General features: G+C 44.6%; 3 protein-coding genes across 3 annotated transcripts; all 3 read right to left on the bottom strand.

Moving 5' to 3' along the window:
* Window positions 1-1572: 1572 nt before the first annotated feature.
* On the bottom strand, window positions 1573-2349 carry LOC119808730 (proline-rich protein 23A3-like). The gene has a single exon (XM_038321131.1). It carries the CDS (start codon window positions 2347-2349, stop codon window positions 1573-1575), a length of 777 nt encoding a protein of 258 aa, XP_038177059.1.
* Window positions 2350-14134: 11785 nt separating this feature from the next.
* On the bottom strand, window positions 14135-14896 carry LOC119809456 (proline-rich protein 23A3-like). Its single transcript, XM_038322261.1, has one exon. The coding sequence runs from the start codon at window positions 14894-14896 to the stop codon at window positions 14135-14137; it is 762 nt and encodes a 253-aa protein (XP_038178189.1).
* Window positions 14897-20079: 5183 nt separating this feature from the next.
* On the bottom strand, window positions 20080-20841 carry LOC121677137 (proline-rich protein 23A3-like). Its single transcript, XM_042054739.1, has one exon. The coding sequence runs from the start codon at window positions 20839-20841 to the stop codon at window positions 20080-20082; it is 762 nt and encodes a 253-aa protein (XP_041910673.1).
* Between the last annotated feature and the right edge of the window lie 1156 nt (window positions 20842-21997).

Raw genomic sequence — 21997 nt, 5'->3', positions numbered from 1 at the left:
CACACAATTCTAAGAATTTATCACGCAAACTCACGGTTACAGAACCCAGACAGGATGGGCACAGGGGTGATAACCATGAAAGTGTAGTTTTTGTGCAACTAAGATGGGAACAGTGGGGAAAAGTATCCACTATACAAGTCTGATGACCTGAATTGATCCGATGAACTCATGCTACAAGCAGAGAACGGATTTCAGATCGGGCCTCTGACTTCCAGTGTGCTGTGACAGACACATGATGGCACCCATGGTCCTGTACTCACACACAAATCACACACACATTCACCCATCAATCATAAACTAAACAGTTTTTAAAAAAGCTGTAAGAGCTAGGCTCTGGCCTATCTCTGTCTCTAATCTCAGCCCCTCTGGTGGCTGATGCAGAGGATGATTTCATATTCAAGGTAGGTCTAGGTTGAAGAATGAGTTCAGTGCTAGCCTGGGCAACTTAGTGAGACCCTGTCACAAATACAAAGGAGAGAGAGAGAGAACTAGAGACATAACTGTATTAGACTCCTTGCCCAGCATGTGTGAGACCTTACGTTAAATCTGCATTAATGCAAAAAGAAATTAAAAACATACACACACACACACATTTATACACATACATTACATACAGACATGCACAAAACTATATATAGTGGTTAGCCGGAAAACAGAGAGGAAAGATTTGGTTTAGTAAGCTGGGAATTCTGAACAGCTGTGATTTTAGGAATGATCTTGTAGACTTCACCATTACCAGTAAATTTTTAAAAAATTAAACAAGGCAAATATGGTAATTGCATACAAAACATTACAACGTAGGTTTATTGGAGAAAAATTATTTCAGAGTTTAAAACATAAAATAACATGGAATAATAATAACAAAAACATTTTCCATGAGCTTACTTTACTATAAAAAGAAATGCACGCCAGGGATAGTGGCACAGGGCTCTGATCCCAGCACTTGGAAGGCAGTGGCAGGTGGATCTCTGTGAGTTCAAGGCTATACTAGTCTACAGAGTGAGTTCTAAGACAGACAGAGATACATGGTGAGATCACGCCTAAAAGTAAGAATATAAATAAAACAACAAACAAAACAAAAGAAAAAGAAAGCAAATGCATATCCCAGTGCTTGCTGAAAACAGCCTGTAAAATTCAACGTAAATCTCATCTACAAAGAAGAGACAGAAAAGGAAGATTCTACCAGTAGCTTTGGAGATTGCTGAGAACACTACATATTCAAGTAAGTAAATATAGCTCATCACGGTACTGGGCCATTTCTCAAGAGAACAGCCCAAAACACCAAGGAGTTGACTGTTGTCCAACTCTTCAAAAACGCATGAGGAAAACAATAAAGGACACCAAGAGATAAGAAATTACTTATTTCTTGGTTGGAGAATTAACAAGTAAACAGAGAGTGTTGATAATTTACCACTAGAACTTCTAGGAATCTGTTAAGGCTGGCGGCAAAAGTCAGTGGTACTTTAGGTCAACGAGAGTGGCACTTTTAGTCCTAAAAAGGTGACTAAGTGTCTTGCATCTGGGGAAGAGGAATCTCTCACTTGAGTGGCATCAGGACTTTTGCAGGGCAGTTCATTCACAGAACAGTCTCTTCCTGGCCTTGCATGGGGACCTTGGAGAGGATGGAGGGCGCTGCTCTTGGGGACTTCGAGGAGGAGATGGAGGCAGGGGCTGCAGGGCTGAGCTGGGGAAGGGTCCCAGCAGGTAGCTGTCCTGGTCCCAGATAGACCTTGGAGAATATGGCTCTGCATTAGGGGAAGGCCCCGAAGGACATGGTTCTGGGATGTGGCCCTGAAGCCAAGGACTGGGCACCCTGTTGGTGGAGGAAAAGTGCTCACTTGCCTGATCAGCTGGAGGATCCATGCAGGGTGACAATAAGTCAGAGTCCACATCCTCTTCAAAGAAGTCCTCTTCGTAGGAATTTTCTAGAATGTACTCACAGGAGGCTCCTGGCTGGAGGACTAGGAGTTCACCCTCTGGCATTCCCAGGGCAGCGCCCCCCTGCGGGCTGGCGGACAAGAAGCCAGGCTGTCCAAGATAGTCGGAAGCCTGGAGGCCCTCGGGCACCAGGATGATGGTGTGTTCAGGGAGCGAAACTTCCAGGACCGAGGTGGGATCAGGCTCCAGCAGCAGCTCGACGCCATCCACCTGCAGTTGCATGGCGCAGCCGGCGGCCAAGAACACCACGGAGGTGGGCGCATCGCTGGCGGACCCTGAGGGCTCTTCCAGGCCGGGTGTCGCGGAGGGCTCTTGGAGGCGGCGTCGCCTGTCAGGGCTGGGTTCTTGTGGCTGCGGTGTGCCCCAGGGCGCGGGGTCGGCACCGGGGCTGAGGGGCCGCACTCCCAGCATGTTGGTGGTGATGCGGGGTTGGACAGGCGCGGAGTGCAGCGCGGATAGGTGTGACAGGGCGGCTGCTGTCTGGCGCTCTGGGCACCTGTGCTCCGCCTAGTGCAGGGAAATCTCGGATCTCGTGCACGCAAAGACGTCAATTAGTTTTCAAAAGGTGAACCGGAACCCGGGTCAAGACGGAAAAGGTCACGTTAGGCTGCGCCTTCGGGAGACAGCGTCCTGGAGGCTCCGCCCAAGAGTGTCGGACTGACCAATAGTCTTGGCTGTACTTGGGAAATACTTTTTTTGGCCTATTGGAAGCAGAACAGGTCACACCGCTTGACCCACCAGGAATAGAATTTCAAGATGGCTAGTGACTAGAACGCCTGTGTTTTCGGGTGTTCAAAAGATCACTGAAGCCGGGCGATGGTGACGCACGTCTTTAATCCCAACACTCGGGAGGCAGAGGCAGGCGGACCTCTGAGTTCGAGGCCAGCCTGGTCTACAAGAGCTAGTTCCAGGACAGGCTCTAGAAACTCCAGGGAAACCCTGTCTCGAAAAATAAACAAAACAAAAAACAAAACAAAACAAAAACCAAAACAAACAACAAAAAAAAGTCACTGAAAAATTTGCGCTCCTTAACCCTGCCCGACCTCAGTTAAATACCATTTAAAATTGCGTTAGCGTTTCCCACCTTGTGTTTAGAGAATGGGCGATGGGCCGGGCGGTGGTGGCGCACACCTTTAATCCCAGCACTCGGGAGGCAGAGGCAGGCGGATCTCTATGAGCTTGAGGCCAGCCTGATCTAAAAGAGCTAGTTCCTGAACAGGCTCCAAAACTACAGAGCAACCCTGTCTCAAAAAAAGTAAAAAATGAAAAAAATAGAAAAATGAAAATAAAAAACTTTTTTCTTTTTGAGAAAGGGTCTCTTATATGTTACGCTTCCTGGACTTGATTGTGTAATGAGTGCTTCCAACTCCCAAGTACTGGAATCAAAGTCATGCACCAGAAAAAAGTGGCTTCATGCTATGCCGAGAGCTGAATTCAGCAGATTTTCTTGCTTGTTCTTGGCCTCTAAATCAGTGGTTCTCAACACGTGGGTCGCAACCCTGGGGGTCCAATGACCCTTTCATAGGGGTCACATAACAGACATCCTTCATGATATTTAATTATGATTTACAACAGCAAAAAATTATAGTTATGAAGTAGCAATGAAATAATTTTATGATTGGGCAGTCACCACAACATGAGGAACTGTAACAAAGGGTCTCAGCATTAGGAAGGTTGAGAACCACTGCCCAAACTAAATAGAAAATTCTCTTCTCCAGCTTTATAAAATATGGGTTTTTTTCCCCCTGATTTTAAGTTTTAATTTTTAGATTCTTTGAGACAGGATTTCTCTGTGTAGCCCTGGAACTTGCTCTGTAGACCAGGCAGACTCAAGAGATCTGTCTGCTTCTGACTCACAAGTGCTGGGATTAAAGGTATGTGCTAGCTACCACCACTAGACTAAAAAGTACTTTAAAAACTGATAGTGATACTGGGATTTGTCTCTAACTGCATGTACTGGCTTCTTGGGATCCTATTCTCTTTGGATGTATACCTTGCTCAACCTAGATGTAGTAGGGAGGAGGGCTTTGGACTTTCCACAGAGCGGGGTGCATTGCCCTCTCTTAGGATTGGAGGGGGTGAGGTAGAAGGGTGTATAGAGGGAGTGGGAGGGGAGTAGGAGGAGTGTTGGAGAAGGGGAGGGAGTGGGGATTTGGATTGTTATTTTTTTAAAGTAATAAAAAAACCAGTAAAGTGGAACAATTGTGTACACGCTTCCTGAATAGCAAGGACTGCACTATGATCTATTTAAAATTTATAATTTTGTATGTATGGGTCTTTTTCCAGTATGTATGTCTGTGTACTACATGCGTGTACTGTTTTATGGACTCCAGAAGAGAGCACTGCATACCCTGAGGATGAGCCACAGTGTGGGTGTTGGGAATCAAACCTGAGTCTTCTGGAAGAGCAGCAAGTGCTCTTACAGGCAGAGGCGTTTCTCCAGCCCCCTTTCTTCTTTTTAACCTTTTTTTTTTTGTGAATTCATCCATGAGTACTATTTTTGCATCATTTCTACCCCCCTCCCTCTAACTCCTCTTGTGTCTCCCTCAAATTTCTGACCTCTTCTTTAATTGCTACATGTGCATCTTTACATGTACATATAAACACAGTCTGCTGACTCCATTTAGCGTTGCTTCCATGTTGATTTAGGGCTGGGGTTCGGATGAACCACTTGCGGGGCTTATCCCGGAAGAAGACTGACTCACTCTTTCGGCAGCCAGTTATGGCCTGCAGTTCTTCATCTGGGGGCAGGGCCTTGTGAGATTTCCCTCATCCTCATTGATGTGTCAGCTGGTGTTGTCACTGTGCAGGCCTTTTTAAGGTGACCGTCATTTGGAGATTTCAAGGGTGTAGCTTTTTTTTGTCATATGGAACATAATATCTCATAGCAGATGTCCAGGTTCTCTGGCTTTTATTTTCTTTCTTTTTATTTATTTATTTTTTTTTGAGAGAGTGTTTCACCATATATCACTGGATGGCCTAGAACTTATTATGTGATTATGTCACAGAGATCTTGAATCTTGAGTGCTGGGATGAAAGGCATGGACCACCATGTTCACCTGGTTCTCAGTATCTTTCTGCTCCCTCTTCCATGATGTTCCCTGAGCTTTTGTTGTAGAAGTTGTATTGTAGATCAATACAACTAGTATCAATTGGAATTGAACACTATCTGTTGCAAAAGAAGCTTCTTTGATATGGAGTAAGAGCTACATTTATCCATGGATATGAGGGTAAATATTTAGAATGCAGCCAGAAGTTATACTGTTAGGAAAGTAACTGTCGTTAGGGTCCATTAGCCATGATTAGGTTTACAATACTGTGTACGAATGGCCTCATACTGAGCAGGCTTTAAGTGCAATTGCACAGTTGTTGGTAGCTGCCAAGTGGCAAATGTGATTATTGTACCCTTTGGGGATATCTCTCCATATTGGTCTCTGTTGTGGTTCCTAGGCTTACTTACATCTGATTAGAGCTATTGTTTGCTTTCTCCAGTGGGTAGCTTACAAGGCATTTCTGGATGCAATGAGCACTAGTCATTAAAGGGGAGGCTTCCAAGTCAGTTCCTGCTCAGTTCCTGTGTCTAGAGTCTAGATCATGTTTAGCAATTGCATTTACCTTTGAGTTCTGGGAGGCTTTGAGGACAGTGGCAATAACCTATGTTATTAGAATCTCTTGCATTCCCTCACCAAAAACTTGGAGAGAGGTTTCTTATTCTTATGCTTGGCACTGGGGGGGAGGGTTATTGTTAGGAAGTCTATGCCTATCTGTAAGTATTTTCCTGGGATAGTTTATTTAAATTTTGATATCTATAATTTAGGATATTGTGATCAATATGTGTATGAGATTGATCATTTTTACCCAAAGAAATGTAAGTCCTTAGCCAACTATGGTATTACACACCTATAATATGAATACTTGGAAGGCTGGGGACATCCTAATAGTTCTTAGAATGTCACCTTCAAGGTCAGCCTAGGGCCAAGAGAATTCAATGAGTATTAATTGGTCTTGTCTGTGGTTAGGGAAAAATTAGGTTTTCATTTAGTTTACATCAAAAGATTAAATTCCGCCAGGCGGTGGTGGTGCACGCCTTTAATCCCAGCACTCGGGAGGCAGAGGCAGGCGGATCTCTGTGAGTTCAAGACCAGCCTGGTCTACAAGAGCTAGCTCCAGGACAGGCTCTAAAGCTGCAGAGAAACCCTGTCTTGAAAAACCAAAAATAAAATAAAATAAAATAAAAGATTAAATTCCACAGTTTCCTTAATACCTAAACCTAATGGCCTCAGGGAATCTTCAGAGACAATTGGTGCATGAGCTGACATACATATATGTTTACACATACATATAATATATAATGTTTTAACTGTATGAGTGTTACTGTACCATATAAGTGACTGGTGCCCAAGGAGGCCAGAAGAAAACTTTGGATCCCCTGGAATTGCAGTTAGAGATAGTGAGATGTCATGTGGGTGCTGGGAATTGGACCTGAGTCCTCTGGAAGAGCAGCCAGTGCCCTGAAGCCCTAAACCATCTCTCCAGTCCCAGAGCAATTGAGTTTAAAGAACATTTAGTTAGATGTTTTTAAATGAACAAGGCACCAGTAAAGGGAATACTGTCTTATAAGAAAAACAAGCAGAATTTTGAAAAGGATGAGGCACCAGCTAACGGTAAGAGAAAAACACGTTACAATCAAGGCTATGGCAATATAGACAGAGACATGGGGAACACATCATGGAACAGGACACCATTTCCTTCCTGAAGAGACTGGAGAGAGGTTTGGAGGCCTAAAAGAGCAATTTCTATTCTTCTCTTTTGTATAGAGACTTGGGATTCATACTCCTGAGCTACATCCCTAGGCCAGTGAGGCATTTAATATATTGAGACTTGAAGCAGGAATTAACCCGAAGATGCAGTTCACTGAGTCCCAAATGACTAACCTCATCAATGTGAAAGTGATGGGAGGCTCAGCCAATCACCTTGTGTGTGGGGTGTGTGTCCCCCCTCCGCCCCGGGGCCACAAATAGTCTATAAAACATCTGTGTGCGTTTGTTTTTCCTGTGCTCCTCGCTGGAACCCAGGCTTTGTAAGTCCCCCTTTCTTTCCTTTATTAAAGCTGAATATTTTATATTAAAGCTAGTCTGGTTAATTCTATTGACCACTCGCCAACATGAAAGTGAGCAGATTAATTACAAAGCCACAGCAGTATGAACAGAGAGACTTTATTCAAGTTGATAAAATTCATATTTTATTTGTATAATTTTAAACTTTTTACTTATTTTACATACCACCCACAGTTTCCCTTCCTTCCTCTTGCCCCTGTGCCTACCCCACCCACTTCTCAGAAAGGGTAAGGCCTCCTATGGGGTAATCAAAAAGCCCTGCCATATCAGCTGGAGGCAGGACCAAGCTCTTCCCCACTGCTTCAAGACTGAGTAAGGCACCCACATTAGAGAATGGGTTCTAAAAAGTCAGCAAATGAACCAAGGACAGATTGCTTGGGACCACACAAAAAGAACCTATACAACTGTGACCCACATGTAGAAAACCTAGGTCAGTCCCATGCAGACACCCTAGTTCTTATTCTAGAGTCCATAAGCTCCCAAAGGCTAAGGACGTCAGTCTCTGGGGATTTGCCCATCATGATCTTGACTCTGCTTGCCTATATCATCATCTTCTTTTCTGTTCAACCCAAGCTGTGCTACAGATCTTTACATCTGCTTCCATCAGTTACTGGTGAAAGCTCTACGGTGGCAATTAGGGTAGTCACCAATCTGATTACAGAAGTGCAGGGACCATAGCCATTGTTGCTAGGAGTATTAACTGAAGATATCTTTGTGGGTTCCTGGAGGTTTCCCTGGCACCAGGTTTCTCACTAACTCCATAATGGCCCCTTCTATCAGGATATGTCTTTCATTGCTCTCCCTCTCCATAGTTCCCCTAACTGTACCATCCCTACCCCTAATGTTCCATTCCCCATTACTCCCATTTACACCCTTCCCTGTTTACCCAGGAGACTTCTTACATACATCAAAGAACAGCAAGAAAGAATAATAGTATCTTGAAGTAATGAGAGAAAATAGATGTGATTTTAGAATTCCAAACGCAGTGAAAATAGCACAAGTTAGTAAGTGTCAATGAAACATTTCCAGACATAAACAGACTTACCACATAGGCCATGGAAGAAAGATTTCCTGAGGATGTTTTGTAGGCTGCTCAGAGGTGGCCACCAGGACGCAGGGTCGGCGCCAGGGTTCAGCATGTTGATAGCTCCTTGAGATTATCAAGGAACGAGGTGCAGCGAGGACCTTGGCTCTGGTGCTGGAGGAGCGACTGCAGTCACCGGCCCTGGAGTCCTGAGCTTTATTCACGTCCCACCGGATACACCCTGGACGTCAATTAAATCCCCAGTGTTGGACCGGAAAGTGAAGTCGTGAAATGTCACGCTAGGCTCCGCCCCCAGACACTCCATTTCAGAGGCTCCGCCCAGGAGTGTGGGCTGGGCTTTCCAGTAGCCTAGGCTGCACTTGAGAAATGCTTTTGGCCAAATGCAGCCAGAATATACCTCGTATCTTTTATTTTTTATATTTTCGTGTTTCGAGACAGGTTTTCTCTGTGTAACAGCCTTAGCTGACCTGAAACTATCTCAGTATTCCAGGGTGGCCTCGCACTCCCAGAGATCTGCCTGCCTCTGCCTCCCGAGTGCTGAGATTAAAGGCATGTACCAACACCGCTTGGTTTTTATTTTTAATGTTTTTGGTGTTTCGAGACTGGGTTTGTCTGTAGCTTTGGAGCCCATTCTGGAGACCAGGCCTGCCTCGGACTCACAGAGAACTGCCTGCCTCTGCCTCTGGAGTGCTGGGGTTAAAGAGGTGTGCCAGCAGCGCCTGGCCGGCTTTTTTTTTTTTTTTTTTTTTTTTTTTGACAGATTCGGAATAGGACTCTAATATGGCTGATGTTTAAAATTCCTGTTTGCGAGTGGTTCTGAAATTTCAAAGACCACCTACAATTTGCCAGGCTGATCTACAAAGCTCTAGGAACTTGGAGACTATAAAGAGAGGTCCTGTCTCTTCCCTCTTAAAATAATGACCACTGAAAAGGATGCTTCCTCCACTTCCCCAAATATTCAGTTCTCTTAACCTCGGTGTTTATCAAATTATTTATTTGGTTTTCATATTTCGAAGAAAATGTCACTGTGTACATGAGTCCTGTGATTGATAGATTGTGATTTCAGCATTATGAGAGGGAGAATCTCAAGTTTGAGTCCAGTCTGGGTCACATATTGGGACACCATTTTCAAAACCAAAAAAGCAGCCGGGTGGTGGTGGCACACACCTTTAATCCCAGCACTTGGGAGTCAGAGACAGGTGGATCTCAGTGAGTCTGAGGCCTGCCTGTTGTCAGAAGGGAGTTCTAGGCCAACCAGGTCTGCTACACAGAGAAACCCTGTTTGGAGAAACCTGACTCAAAATCAATTCAAGCCAAAATAAATAAGTAAATAAGCCAAAAAGCAAAATAACAAAAGAAAACAAAAACAAAAACCACCAAGCATGGGTGGATAGATGGCTCAGTGGTTAAGAGCATGTGGTTTTCTTCCACAAAACCTGGGTTCAATTCCCAGCACCCACATAGCTGCTCACAGTCATATTTAACTCCAGTTCCAGGGGATCTGATACCTTCTCTTGTCTTACACTGGCAACATGCAAAGACACGTTGTACAGACAAACATGCAGGCAAAACATTTATATACACTAAAATAAAAATAAATACATTCTTTTTTAAAAAACAGAAATAACATATGTGGCGAAAAATTTACTGAATGCTTGAGTTTCACGAGGGTACCACCACACTCGAGTTACAGCCTGCTGTGGATCGAAGCCGGGACTCTGTGCAAGCATCCTAAGGATATCTGGGAACACCTCTCCTGCCCCGTGGTTTGTGAACTGCACAGGTGTTTCTCCATCTCTGTGCAAAGGGCCTTTAAAATACTAACGTGAAAGCCGGGCGGTGGTGGCGCACGCCTTTAATCCCAGCACTCGGGAGGCAGAGGCAGGCGGATCTCTGTGAGTTCGAGACCAGCCTGGTCTACAAGAGCTAGTTCCAGGACAGGCTCCAAAGCTGCAGAGAAACCCTGTCACGAAAAAGCCAAAAAAAAAAAAAAAAAAATACTAACGCGAAACATTCAGGTAGAGATTTCCTCAAGATTAAGGGCTGTCATAAAATTGTCAAAGATAGGCCCAGTGTGTTGGATGGTCACCTAGAACCTGCCCCCATGGAGGAAGAAGCAGTAATTCCACCCTAGAGGTCAGTCTCACTTGAATGAGCCTCTGTAAATCGAAAAAAGGAGAAAGAAAAGAAAAAGGAAAGACAAAGAGAGCTGGAGAGATAAATAAATTTAACCCATTCCCCCCCCCCCCCCACTTATAAAGTCTGGAAATGTTGGCATCTTCCCCTGTTTTCTCAGGAGACTTCTTACATACATCAAAGAACAGCAGGACAGAACAATATCTTGAAGGAATGAGAGAAAATAGATGTGATTTAGAATCCCAAACCCAGTGAAAATAGCACGTTAGTAAGTGTCAATGAAACATTTCCAGACATAAGCTAAGCCTTACCACATAGGCCATGGAAGAAAGATTTCCTGAGGATGTTTTGTAGGCTGCTCAGAGGTGGTCGCTCAGGCCAATCATCTTAGCCCTTGTGAAGCTGCAGCAGAAGAATTTCAAGTCTGAGGCAAGCCTGGGCTACACAAGGAAACCCTAGGTATATAAAACTGAACATTGTAGCCTAGAAAGAGGACAAACGAAGGGCCAGTGGGATGGATCAGTGGGTAAAGACCTGACAACCTGAGTTCCAGCGTTGGGACCCAGAGGATAGATGAAGAGAACAGAGTCCTGTTAGCCTCTGACGTCCACATGGTGCCAGGACGCTAGTGTGCACACAGAGGCAAAGAAAATACATAAATGTGTTTTTTGATTAAAAAGAAGAAGGATAGAAAAAAGGACTAAGGGGAAAGAATAGAAAAATGAGTAAAAAAAACTGGTAACGAGTTTAGAATATTTAAAATCTAATTATGGATGTTCCCCAAATAACTTTATGTTGATATGTTACCAATTTAGCTTTATGTTGATATGTCTTATCAGTATTGATTTATTTCATAATAAAATATGGATCAGTTTTGGAATGGGCCAGTGGTTAAGAACACTGGTTTCTATTATAGAGGATCCTAGTTTTATTCCCTGCACCAAGATGGTAACTCAAACTGTTTTTAACTCTGATTGCAGGAAATCGAATGCCCTCTTCTGGCTAAAGAGGCATTCAGGCTTTCATGTGATATGTGTGCGTTTATGTACACACACACACATACACACACACACACATTGCTTTGTATATACATGCATACAAAATACATATATTCGTACATGTATATTTTCTTTTTTTTCTCATGGTTTATTTTTTTCTATTTAAAAATTTCCATCTCCTTCCCTCCTCCACCCCCTTCCCTCCCCTCCTCCTCCTCCTTCCCTCCCCTCCTTCTCCCCCTTCCCTCCCCTCCCCTCCACCCATACCTCCCCTCCCTCCCTCTCAAGGCCAAGGAGCCATCAGGGTTCCCTACTCTATGCTAAGACCAAGGTCCTCCCAACTCCCCCCAGGTCCAGGAAGGTGATCGACCAAGCTGAGAAGGCTCCCACAGAGCCCGTCCATGCAGAAGAGTCAGAGCCCAGCGCCATTGTCCTTTGCTTCTCAGTCAGCCCCCGCTGTTGGCCACATTCAGAGAGATGGGTTTGGTCGCATGATCCATCAGTCCCATTCCAACTGGAGTTGGTGATCTCCCATTAGTTCTGTCCCACCGTCTCCATGAGTGAACGCACCCCTCACGTTCCTGACTTTCTTTCTCATGTTATCTCTCCTTCTGCTCCTCATCAGGACCTTGGGAGCTCAGTCCAGTGCTCCAATGTGGGGCTCAGTCATTTTCTTCATCTATCGCCAGATGGAGGTTCCCTCACGGTCCTGACTTTCTTTCTCATATATTTTCTTATGTACATTTTAATATTAGTTAAGAGTGGTTTGAATAAAAAACAAACAACAAGCTAGGTAGTAGTGGCACACACCTTTAATCCCAGTACTCGGGAGGCAGAGATGGGACAGGCTGTTAACAAAACGAGTTCCAAGGATAGCTAGCGTTAATCAATAAAACCCAGTCTCAAAAATTAAAAAAAAAAAACCCAGGGCATTTTCGGCTCAAACCTTTAATTCCAGCACTTGGATTTTCAGATAGTTGTGAGCTGCCATGTGGGTGCTGGGAATTGAACCCAGGTCCTCTGGAAGAGCAGTCAGTGCTCTTGACGGCTGAGCCATTTCTCCAGCCCCTAATCCCAGCACTTGGGTAGCAGGTGGATCTCTGTGAGTTTTAGGCCAGCCTAGTCTTCAGAGTGAGTTCCAGGACAGCCAGAGACACACACAAAAACCCTATCTCAAAAAAAATTACACCAAACACATTTACAAAAGTATACAATGAAGTCAGACTTGGTGCCGTATGCCTGCAATCCCAGCACGTGGGAAGCAGAGGCAGGTATATCCCTGTGGGTTTGAGGCTGGTCTGTTCTCCCTATAAGGTGAGTTTGAAGACACTCTGGACTATATAGGGAGATCATTTCTCAAAAAACCCAACCCAGGCTAGAGTTGGCTCAGCAGTTAAGAGCATTGCTTGCTCTTCCAAAGGTCCTGAGTTCAATTCACAGCTCACAACCATCTGTAATGAGGCCTGGTGCCCTCTTCAGGCATGCACATAGACAGAGTATCGTATGCATAATGAATGAATAATAAATAAATAAATAAATAAATAAATAAATAAATAAATAAATATTTTCAAAGGATGGCTGGAGATGTAACTTAGTAGCAGGGTCAGTCTGGCATGCACAGATCCTGGGTTGCATCCTTAACACCACCAAAAAAAAAAAAATCTCCAAATCAAAAACCCCAACCCTACCTATTAGCCATTCAAACACTCTCTAATCTCACAAAGCAAAAACTTCCCAGAGTATAATGACAGTCAGAAGAAAACCTATGGACTAGCAGGGATGCAAAGGGCCTTCTGTAGTCCTCGTATGTTCTGTCAGCATGGACTGAAAAGACACCATGGAACACCATGCTCAAAACAAAAACTTCTTACATGTTACCGCGTGACACCTTAAGGCAAGTGTTCAATCATTTCTGCTTCGAACCATCTCTGTTCATGTATCTGAAAGAGGACCTAAGTTTTACAAAGTCCTCAGCCCCAGTCCCCGTCTCATGTGTTCTCTAACCCTGTTGTGTGTTTGCCAAAGACTCTGGGCTCAACATAGCTCATACATGAAGGTACTCTAACACTCAAGTTTTTAAAATACAATTTTATTAAATTATTAAATGCAACATTTTGACAAAGTCTTAGTACTTAACCAAAACCAAAACAAAAGATTCTAACATTTTTATGATCAGAAACATTATAAAGTGCCATCTTCATCACGACAAAGACTATCTAACAACTATTTACAGAAAAGCTAATATTCTATTATAAAATTTAAGTAGTTGCATTTTATATGATAGGAATGTCCCTAACAAATACACTTCAATTGAATTGAACGATTTCATAGTAAGTGTTTAGGAAAAATATGTTTTAGATATGTCAAAGGCCCCTAAATTCTTAGTAGAGATATTGTTTTATTCAAACACCCAAAAGAAGGTACATAAGATTACTAATGAAATTAATAAATTTGGTTGGATATCAAATCAACATAAGACATATCTCTACTCTAGTTACACCAAAACCCATAAATTTGAAATCTTCTAATCATTCCAACAATATAGTCTTATAGCAAATTATTGTAACATAGAATTATGACCTGAAAAGGCAGAGGCAGGCAGATCGGGATTGCACTGATGGGACTGCCCGAGGTTGACTTCTGTATAGAAAAAGTCCAAGTAAGCAGTCAATTCAAAGACCAAATGCAGGTGAGTGTCAATCAGCACGTGATCTGGTGGCGATGATCTTCTCTCCAGACTTTCCTGTCAACCATCAATGCAATATTCTGCATTCTGCCCAATTCAAAACACAAGAGTGCCCTTCTAACCCTGTAGGCTGTGCAGAAGCACTCAGGATGGCTGGCGCTGGGAAGCCAGCCAGTCTCTCACTTGAGTGGCATCCCGATTTGTGCAGGGCAGTTCATTCACAGAACAGTCTCTTCCTGGCCTTGCATGGGGACCTTGGAGAGGATGGAGGGCGCTGCTCTTGGGGACTTCGAGGAGGAGATGGAGGCAGGGGCTGCAGGGATAAGCTGGGGAAGGGTCCCAGCAGGTAGCTGTCCTGGTCCCAGATAGACCTTGGAGAACATGGCTCTGCATTAGGGGTGGGCCCCGAAAGATACGGTCCTGGGATGTGGCCCTGAGGCCAAGGACTGGGCATCCTGTTGGTGGAGGAAAAGTGTTCACTTGCCTGACCTGCTGGAGAATCCATGCAGGGTGACAGGAGGTCAGAGTCCACATCCTCATCACAGGAGTCCTCTTGGTAGGAATTTTCTAGAATGTACTCACAGGAGGCTCCTGGCTGGAGGACTAGGAGGTCACCCTCTGGCATTCCCAGGACAGCGCCCCCCTGCGGGCTGGCGGACAAGAAGCCAGGCTGTCCAAGATGGTCGGAAACCTGGAGGCCCTCGGGCACCAGGATGATGGTGTGTTCAGGGAGCGACACTTGCAGGACCGAGGTGGGATCCGGCTCCAGCAGCAGCTCGACGCCATCCAGCTGCAGTTGCATGGCACAGCCGGCTGTCAGGAACACCACGGAGGTGGGCCCATTGCTGGTCGACCCTGCGGGCTCTTCCAGGTGAGATGGCGCCTGGGGCTCATGGAAGCGGCTTTGCTCGTCAGGGCTGGGTCCTTGTGGCTGAGGTGTCCACCAGGACGCAGGGTCGGCGCCAGGGTTCAGCATGTTGATAGCTCCTTGAGGTTATCAAGGAACGAGGTGCAGCGAGGACCTTGGCTCTGGTGCTGGAGGAGCGACTGCAGTCACCGGCCCTGGAGTCCTGAGCTTTATTCACGTCCCACCGGATACACCCTGGACGTCAATTAAATCCCCAGTGTTGGACCGGAAAAGTGAAGTCGTGAAATGTCACGCTAGGCTCCGCCCCCAGACACTCCATTTCAGAGGCTCCGCCCAGGAGTGTGGGCTGGGCTTTCCAGTAGCCTAGGCTGCACTTGAGAAATGCTTTTGGCCGAATGCAGCCAGAATATACCTCGTATCTTTTATTTTTTATATTTTCGTGTTTCGAGACAGGTTTTCTCTGTGTAACAGCCTTAGCTGACCTGAAACTATCTCAGTATTCCAGGGTGGCCTCGCACTCCCAGAGATCTGCCTGCCTCTGCCTCCCGAGTGCTGAGATTAAAGGCATGTACCAACACCGCTTGGTTTTTATTTTTAATGTTTTTGGTGTTTCGAGACTGGGTTTGTCTGTAGCTTTGGAGCCCATTCTGGAGCTAGGTCTTGTAGACCAGGAGTGCTTCGGACTCACAGAGAACTGCCTGCCTCTGCCTCTGGAGTGCTGGGGTTAAAGAGGTGTGCCAGCAGCGCCTGGCCGGCTTTTTTTTTTTTTTTTTGACAGATTCGGAATAGGACTTTAATATAGCTGATGTTTAGAATTCCTGTTTTCGAGTGGTTCTGAAATTTCAAAGACCACCTACAATTTGCCAGGCTGATCTACAAAGCTCTAGGAACTTGGAGACTATAAAGAGAGGTCCTGTCTCTTCCCTCTTAAAATAATGACCACTGAAAAGGATGCTTCCTCCACTTCCCCAAATATTCAGTTCTCTTAACCTCGGTGCTGATCAAATTATTTATTTTGTTTTCATATTTCGAAGAAAATGTCACTGTGTACATGAGTCCTGTGATTGATAAATTGTGATTCCAGCATTATGAGAGGGAGAATCTCAAGTTTGAGTCCAGTCTGGGTCACATATTGGGACACCATTTTCAAAACCAAAAAAGCAGCCGGGTGGTGGTGGCACACACCTTTAATCCCAGCACTTGGGAGTCAGAGACAGGTGGATCTCAGTGAGTCTGAAACCTGCCTGTTGTCAGAAGGGAGTTCTAGGCCAACCAGGTCTGCTACACAGAGAAACCCTGTTTGGAGAAACCTGACTCAAAATCAATTCAAGCCAAAATAAATAAGTAAATAAGCCAAAAAGCAAAATAACAAAAGAAAACAAAAACAAAAACCACCAAGCATGGGTGGATAGATGGCTCAGTGGTTAAGAGCATGTGGTTTCCTTCCACAAAACCTGGGTTCAATTCCCAGCACCCACATAGCTGCTCACAGTCATATTTAACTCCAGTTCCAGGGGATCTGATACCTTCTCTTGTCTTACACTGGCAACATGCAAAGACACGTTGTACAGACAAACATGCAGGCAAAACATTTATACACACTAAAATAAAAATAAACACATTCTTTTTAAAAAAACAGAAAGAACATATGCGGCGAAAAATTTACTGAATGCTTGAGTTTCACGAGGGTCCCACCACACTCGAGTTACAGCCTGCTGTGGATCGAAGCCGGGACTCTGTGCAAGCATCCTAAGGATATCTGGGAACACCTCTCCCGCCCCGTGGTTTGTGAACTGCACAGGTGTTTCTCCATCTCTGTGCAAAGGGTCTTTAAAATACTAACGTGAAACATTCAGGTAGAGATTTCCTCAAGATTAAGGGCTGTCATAAAATTGTCAAAGATAGGCCCAGTGTGTTGGATGGTCACCTAGAACCTGCCCCCATGGAGGAAGAAGCAGTAATTCCACCCTAGAGGTCAGTCTCACTTGAATGAGCCTCTGTAAATCGAAAAAAGGAGAAAGAAAAGAAAAAGGAAAGACAAAGAGAGCTGGAGAGATAAATAAATTTAACCCATCCCCGCCCCCCCTTATAAAGTCTGGAAATGTTGGCATCTTCCCCTGTTTTCTCAGGAGACTTCTTACATACATCAAAGAACAGCAGGACAGAACAATATCTTGAAGGTATGAGAGAAAATAGATGTGATTTAGAATCCCAAACCCAGTGAAAATAGCACGTTAGTAGGTGTCAATGAAACATTTCCAGACATAAGCTAAGCCTTACCACATAGGCCATGGAAGAAAGATTTCCTGAGGATGTTTTGTAGGCTGCTCAGAGGTGGTCGCTCAGGCCAATCATCTTAGCCCTTGTGAAGCTGCAGCAGAAGAATTTCAAGTCTGAGGCAAGCCTGGGCTACACAAGGAAACCCTAGGTATATAAAACTGAACATTGTAGCCTAGAAAGAGGACAAACGAAGGGCCAGTGGGATGGATCAGTGGGTAAAGACCTGACAACCTGAGTTCCAGCGTTGGGACCCAGAGGATAGATGAAGAGAACAGAGTCCTGTTAGCCTCTGACGTCCACATGGTGCCAGGACGCTAGTGTGCACACAGAGGCAAAGAAAATACATAAATGTGTTTTTTTAATTAAAAAGAAGAAGGATAGAAAAAAGGACTAAGGGGAAATTATAGAAAAATGAGTAAAAAAACTGGTAACGAGCTTAGAATATTTAAAATCTAATTATGGATGTTCCCAAAATAACTTTATGTTGATATGTTACCAATTTAGCTTCATGTTGATATGTCTTATCAGTATTGATTTATTTCATAATAAAATATGGATCAGTTTTGGAATGGGCCAGTGGTTAAGAACACTGGTTTCTATTATAGAGGATCCTAGTTTTATTCCCTGCACCAAGATGGTAACTCAAACTGTTTTTAACTCTGATTGCAGGAAATCGAATGCCCTCTTCTGGCTAAAGAGGCATTCAGGCTTTCATGTGATATGTGTGCGTTTATGTACACACACACACACACACACACACACACACACACAGACATTGCTTTGTATATACATGCATACAAAATACATATATTCGTACATGTATATTTTCTTATGTACATTTTAATATTAGTTAAGAGTGGTTTGAATAAAAAACAAACAGCAAGCTAGGTAGTAGTGGCACACACCTTTAATCCCAGTACTTCGCGAGGCAGAGATGGGACAGGCTGTTAACAAAACGAGTTCCAAGGATAGCTAGAGTTAATCAATAAAACCCAGTCTCAAAAATTAAAAAAAAAAACCCAGGGCATTGTTGGCTCAAACCACTTGGATTTTCAGAAAGTTGTGAGCTGCCATGTGGGTGCTGGGAATTGAACCCAGGTCCTCTGGAAGAGCAGTCAGTGCTCTTGACGGCTAAGCCATTTCTCCAGCCCCTAATCGCAGCACTTGGGTAGCAGGTGGATCTCTGTGAGTTTGAGGCCAGCCTAGTCTTCAGAGTGAGTTCCAGGACAGCCAGAGACACACACAAAAACCCTATCTCAAAAAAAATTACACCAAACACATTTACAAAAGTATACAATGAAATCAGACTTGGTGCCGTATGCCTGCAATCCCAGCACGTGGGAAGCAGAGGCAGGTATATCCCTGTGGGTTTGAGGCTGGTCTGTTCTCCCTATAAGGTGAGTTTGAAGACACTCTGGACTATATAGGGAGATCATTTCTCAAAAAACCCAACCCGGGCTAGAGTTGGCTCAGCAGTTAAGAGCATTGCTTGCTCTTCCAAAGGTCCTGAGTTCAATTCACAGCAACCACATGGTGGCTCACAACCATCTGTAATGAGGCCTGGTGCCCTCTTCAGGAATGCACATAGACAGAGTATTGTATACATAATGAAGAAATAAAGAAATAAATAAATAAATATTTAAATAAATATTTAAATAAATAAATAAATAAATATTTTCAAAGGATGGCTGGAGATTTAACTTAGTAGAAGGGTCAGTCTGGCATGCACAGATCCTGGGTTGCATCCTTAACACCACCAAAAAAAAAAAAATCTCCAAATCAAAAACCCCAACCCTACCTATTAGCCATTCAAACACTCTCTAATCTCACAAAGCAAAAACTTCCCAGAGTATAATGACAGTCAGAAGAAAACCTATGGACTAGCAGGGATGCAAAGGGCCTTCTGTAGTCCTCGTATGTTCTGTCAGCATGGACTGAAAAGACACCATGGAACACCATGCTCAAAACAAAAACTTCTTACATGTTACCGCGTGACACCTTAAGGCAAGTGTTCAATCATTTCTGCTTCGAACCATCTCTGTTCATGTATCTGAAAGAGGACCTAAGTTTTACAAAGTCCTCAGCCCCAGCCCCCCGTCTCATGTGTTCTCTAACCCTGTTGTGTGTTTGCCAAAGACTCTGGGCTCAACATAGCTCATACATGAAGGTACTCTAACACTCAAGTTTTTAAAATACAATTTTATTAAATTATTAAATGCAACATTTTGACAAAGTCTTAGTACTTAACCAAAACCAAAACAAAAGATTCTAACATTTTTATGATCAGAAACATTATAAAGTGCCATATTCATCACGACAAAGACTATCTAACAACTATTTACAGAAAAGCTAATATTCTATTATAAAATTTAAGTAGTTGCATTTTATATGATAGGAATGTCCCTAACAAATACACTTCAATTGAATTGAACGATTTCATAGTAAGTGTTTAGGAAAAATATGTTTTAGATATGTCAAAGGCCCCTAAATTCTTAGTAGAGATATTGTTTTATTCAAACACCCAAAAGAAGGTACATAAGATTACTAATGAAATTAATAAATTTGGTTGGATATCAAATCAACATAAGACATATCTCTACTCTAGTTACACCAAAACCCATAAATTTGAAATCTTCTAATCATTCCAACAATATAGTCTTATAGCAAATTATTGTAACATAGAATTATGACCTGAAAAGGCAGAGGCAGGCAGATCGGGATTGCACTGATGGGACTGCCCGAGGTTGACTTCTGTATAGAAAAAGTCCAAGTAAGCAGTCAATTCAAAGACCAAATGCAGGTGAGTGTCAATCAGCACGTGATCTGGTGGCGATGATCTTCTCTCCAGACTTTCCTGTCAACCATCAATGCAATATTCTGCATTCTGCCCAATTCAAAACACAAGAGTGCCCTTCTAACCCTGTAGGCTGTGCAGAAGCACTCAGGATGGCTGGCGCTGGGAAGCCAGCCAGTCTCTCACTTGAGTGGCATCCCGATTTGTGCAGGGCAGTTCATTCACAGAACAGTCTCTTCCTGGCCTTGCATGGGGACCTTGGAGAGGATGGAGGGCGCTGCTCTTGGGGACTTCGAGGAGGAGATGGAGGCAGGGGCTGCAGGGATAAGCTGGGGAAGGGTCCCAGCAGGTAGCTGTCCTGGTCCCAGATAGACCTTGGAGAACATGGCTCTGCATTAGGGGTGGGCCCCGAAAGATACGGTCCTGGGATGTGGCCCTGAGGCCAAGGACTGGGCATCCTGTTGGTGGAGGAAAAGTGTTCACTTGCCTGACCTGCTGGAGAATCCATGCAGGGTGACAGGAGGTCAGAGTCCACATCCTCATCACAGGAGTCCTCTTGGTAGGAATTTTCTAGAATGTACTCACAGGAGGCTCCTGGCTGGAGGACTAGGAGGTCACCCTCTGGCATTCCCAGGACAGCGCCCCCCTGCGGGCTGGCGGACAAGAAGCCAGGCTGTCCAAGATGGTCGGAAACCTGGAGGCCCTCGGGCACCAGGATGATGGTGTGTTCAGGGAGCGACACTTGCAGGACCGAGGTGGGATCCGGCTCCAGCAGCAGCTCGACGCCATCCAGCTGCAGTTGCATGGCACAGCCGGCTGTCAGGAACACCACGGAGGTGGGCCCATTGCTGGTCGACCCTGCGGGCTCTTCCAGGTGAGATGGCGCCTGGGGCTCATGGAAGCGGCTTTGCTCGTCAGGGCTGGGTCCTTGTGGCTGAGGTGTCCACCAGGACGCAGGGTCGGCGCCAGGGTTCAGCATGTTGATAGCTCCTTGAGGTTATCAAGGAAAGAGGTGCAGCGAGGACCTTGGCTCTGGTGCTGGAGGAGCGACTGCAGTCACCGGCCCTGGAGTCCTGAGCTTTATTCACGTCCCACCGGATACACCCTGGACGTCAATTAAATCCCCAGTGTTGGACCGGAAAGTGAAGTCGTGAAATGTCACGCTAGGCTCCGCCCCCAGACACTCCATTTCAGAGGCTCCGCCCAGGAGTGTGGGCTGGGCTTTCCAGTAGCCTAGGCTGCACTTGAGAAATGCTTTTGGCCGAATGCAGCCAGAATATACCTCGTATCTTTTATTTTTTATATTTTTTGTGTTTCGAGACAGGTTTTCTCTGTGTAACAGCCTTAGCTGACCTGAAACTATCTCAGTATTCCAGGGTGGCCTCGCACTCCCAGAGATCTGCCTGCCTCTGCCTCCCGAGTGCTGAGATTAAAGGCATGTACCAACACCGCTTGGTTTTTATTTTTAATGTTTTTGGTGTTTCGAGACTGGGTTTGTCTGTAGCTTTGGAGCCCATTCTGGAGCTAGGTCTTGTAGACCAGGAGTGCTTCGGACTCACAGAGAACTGCCTGCCTCTGCCTCTGGAGTGCTGGGGTTAAAGAGGTGTGCCAGCAGCGCCTGGCCGGCTTTTTTTTTTTTTTTTTGACAGATTCGGAATAGGACTTTAATATAGCTGATGTTTAGAATTCCTGTTTTCGAGTGGTTCTGAAATTTCAAAGACCACCTACAATTTGCCAGGCTGATCTACAAAGCTCTAGGAACTTGGAGACTATAAAGAGAGGTCCTGTCTCTTCCCTCTTAAAATAATGACCACTGAAAAGGATGCTTCCTCCACTTCCCCAAATATTCAGTTCTCTTAACCTCGGTGCTGATCAAATTATTTATTTTGTTTTCATATTTCGAAGAAAATGTCACTGTGTACATGAGTCCTGTGATTGATAAATTGTGATTCCAGCATTATGAGAGGGAGAATCTCAAGTTTGAGTCCAGTCTGGGTCACATATTGGGACACCATTTTCAAAACCAAAAAAGCAGCCGGGTGGTGGTGGCACACACCTTTAATCCCAGCACTTGGGAGTCAGAGACAGGTGGATCTCAGTGAGTCTGAAACCTGCCTGTTGTCAGAAGGGAGTTC

The sequence above is a fragment of the Arvicola amphibius genome, chromosome 3 (assembly GCF_903992535.2).
Source record: "Arvicola amphibius chromosome 3, mArvAmp1.2, whole genome shotgun sequence".
Lineage (NCBI taxonomy): Eukaryota > Metazoa > Chordata > Mammalia > Rodentia > Cricetidae > Arvicola > Arvicola amphibius.
This window is presented reverse-complemented; position numbering and strand designations above follow the sequence as displayed.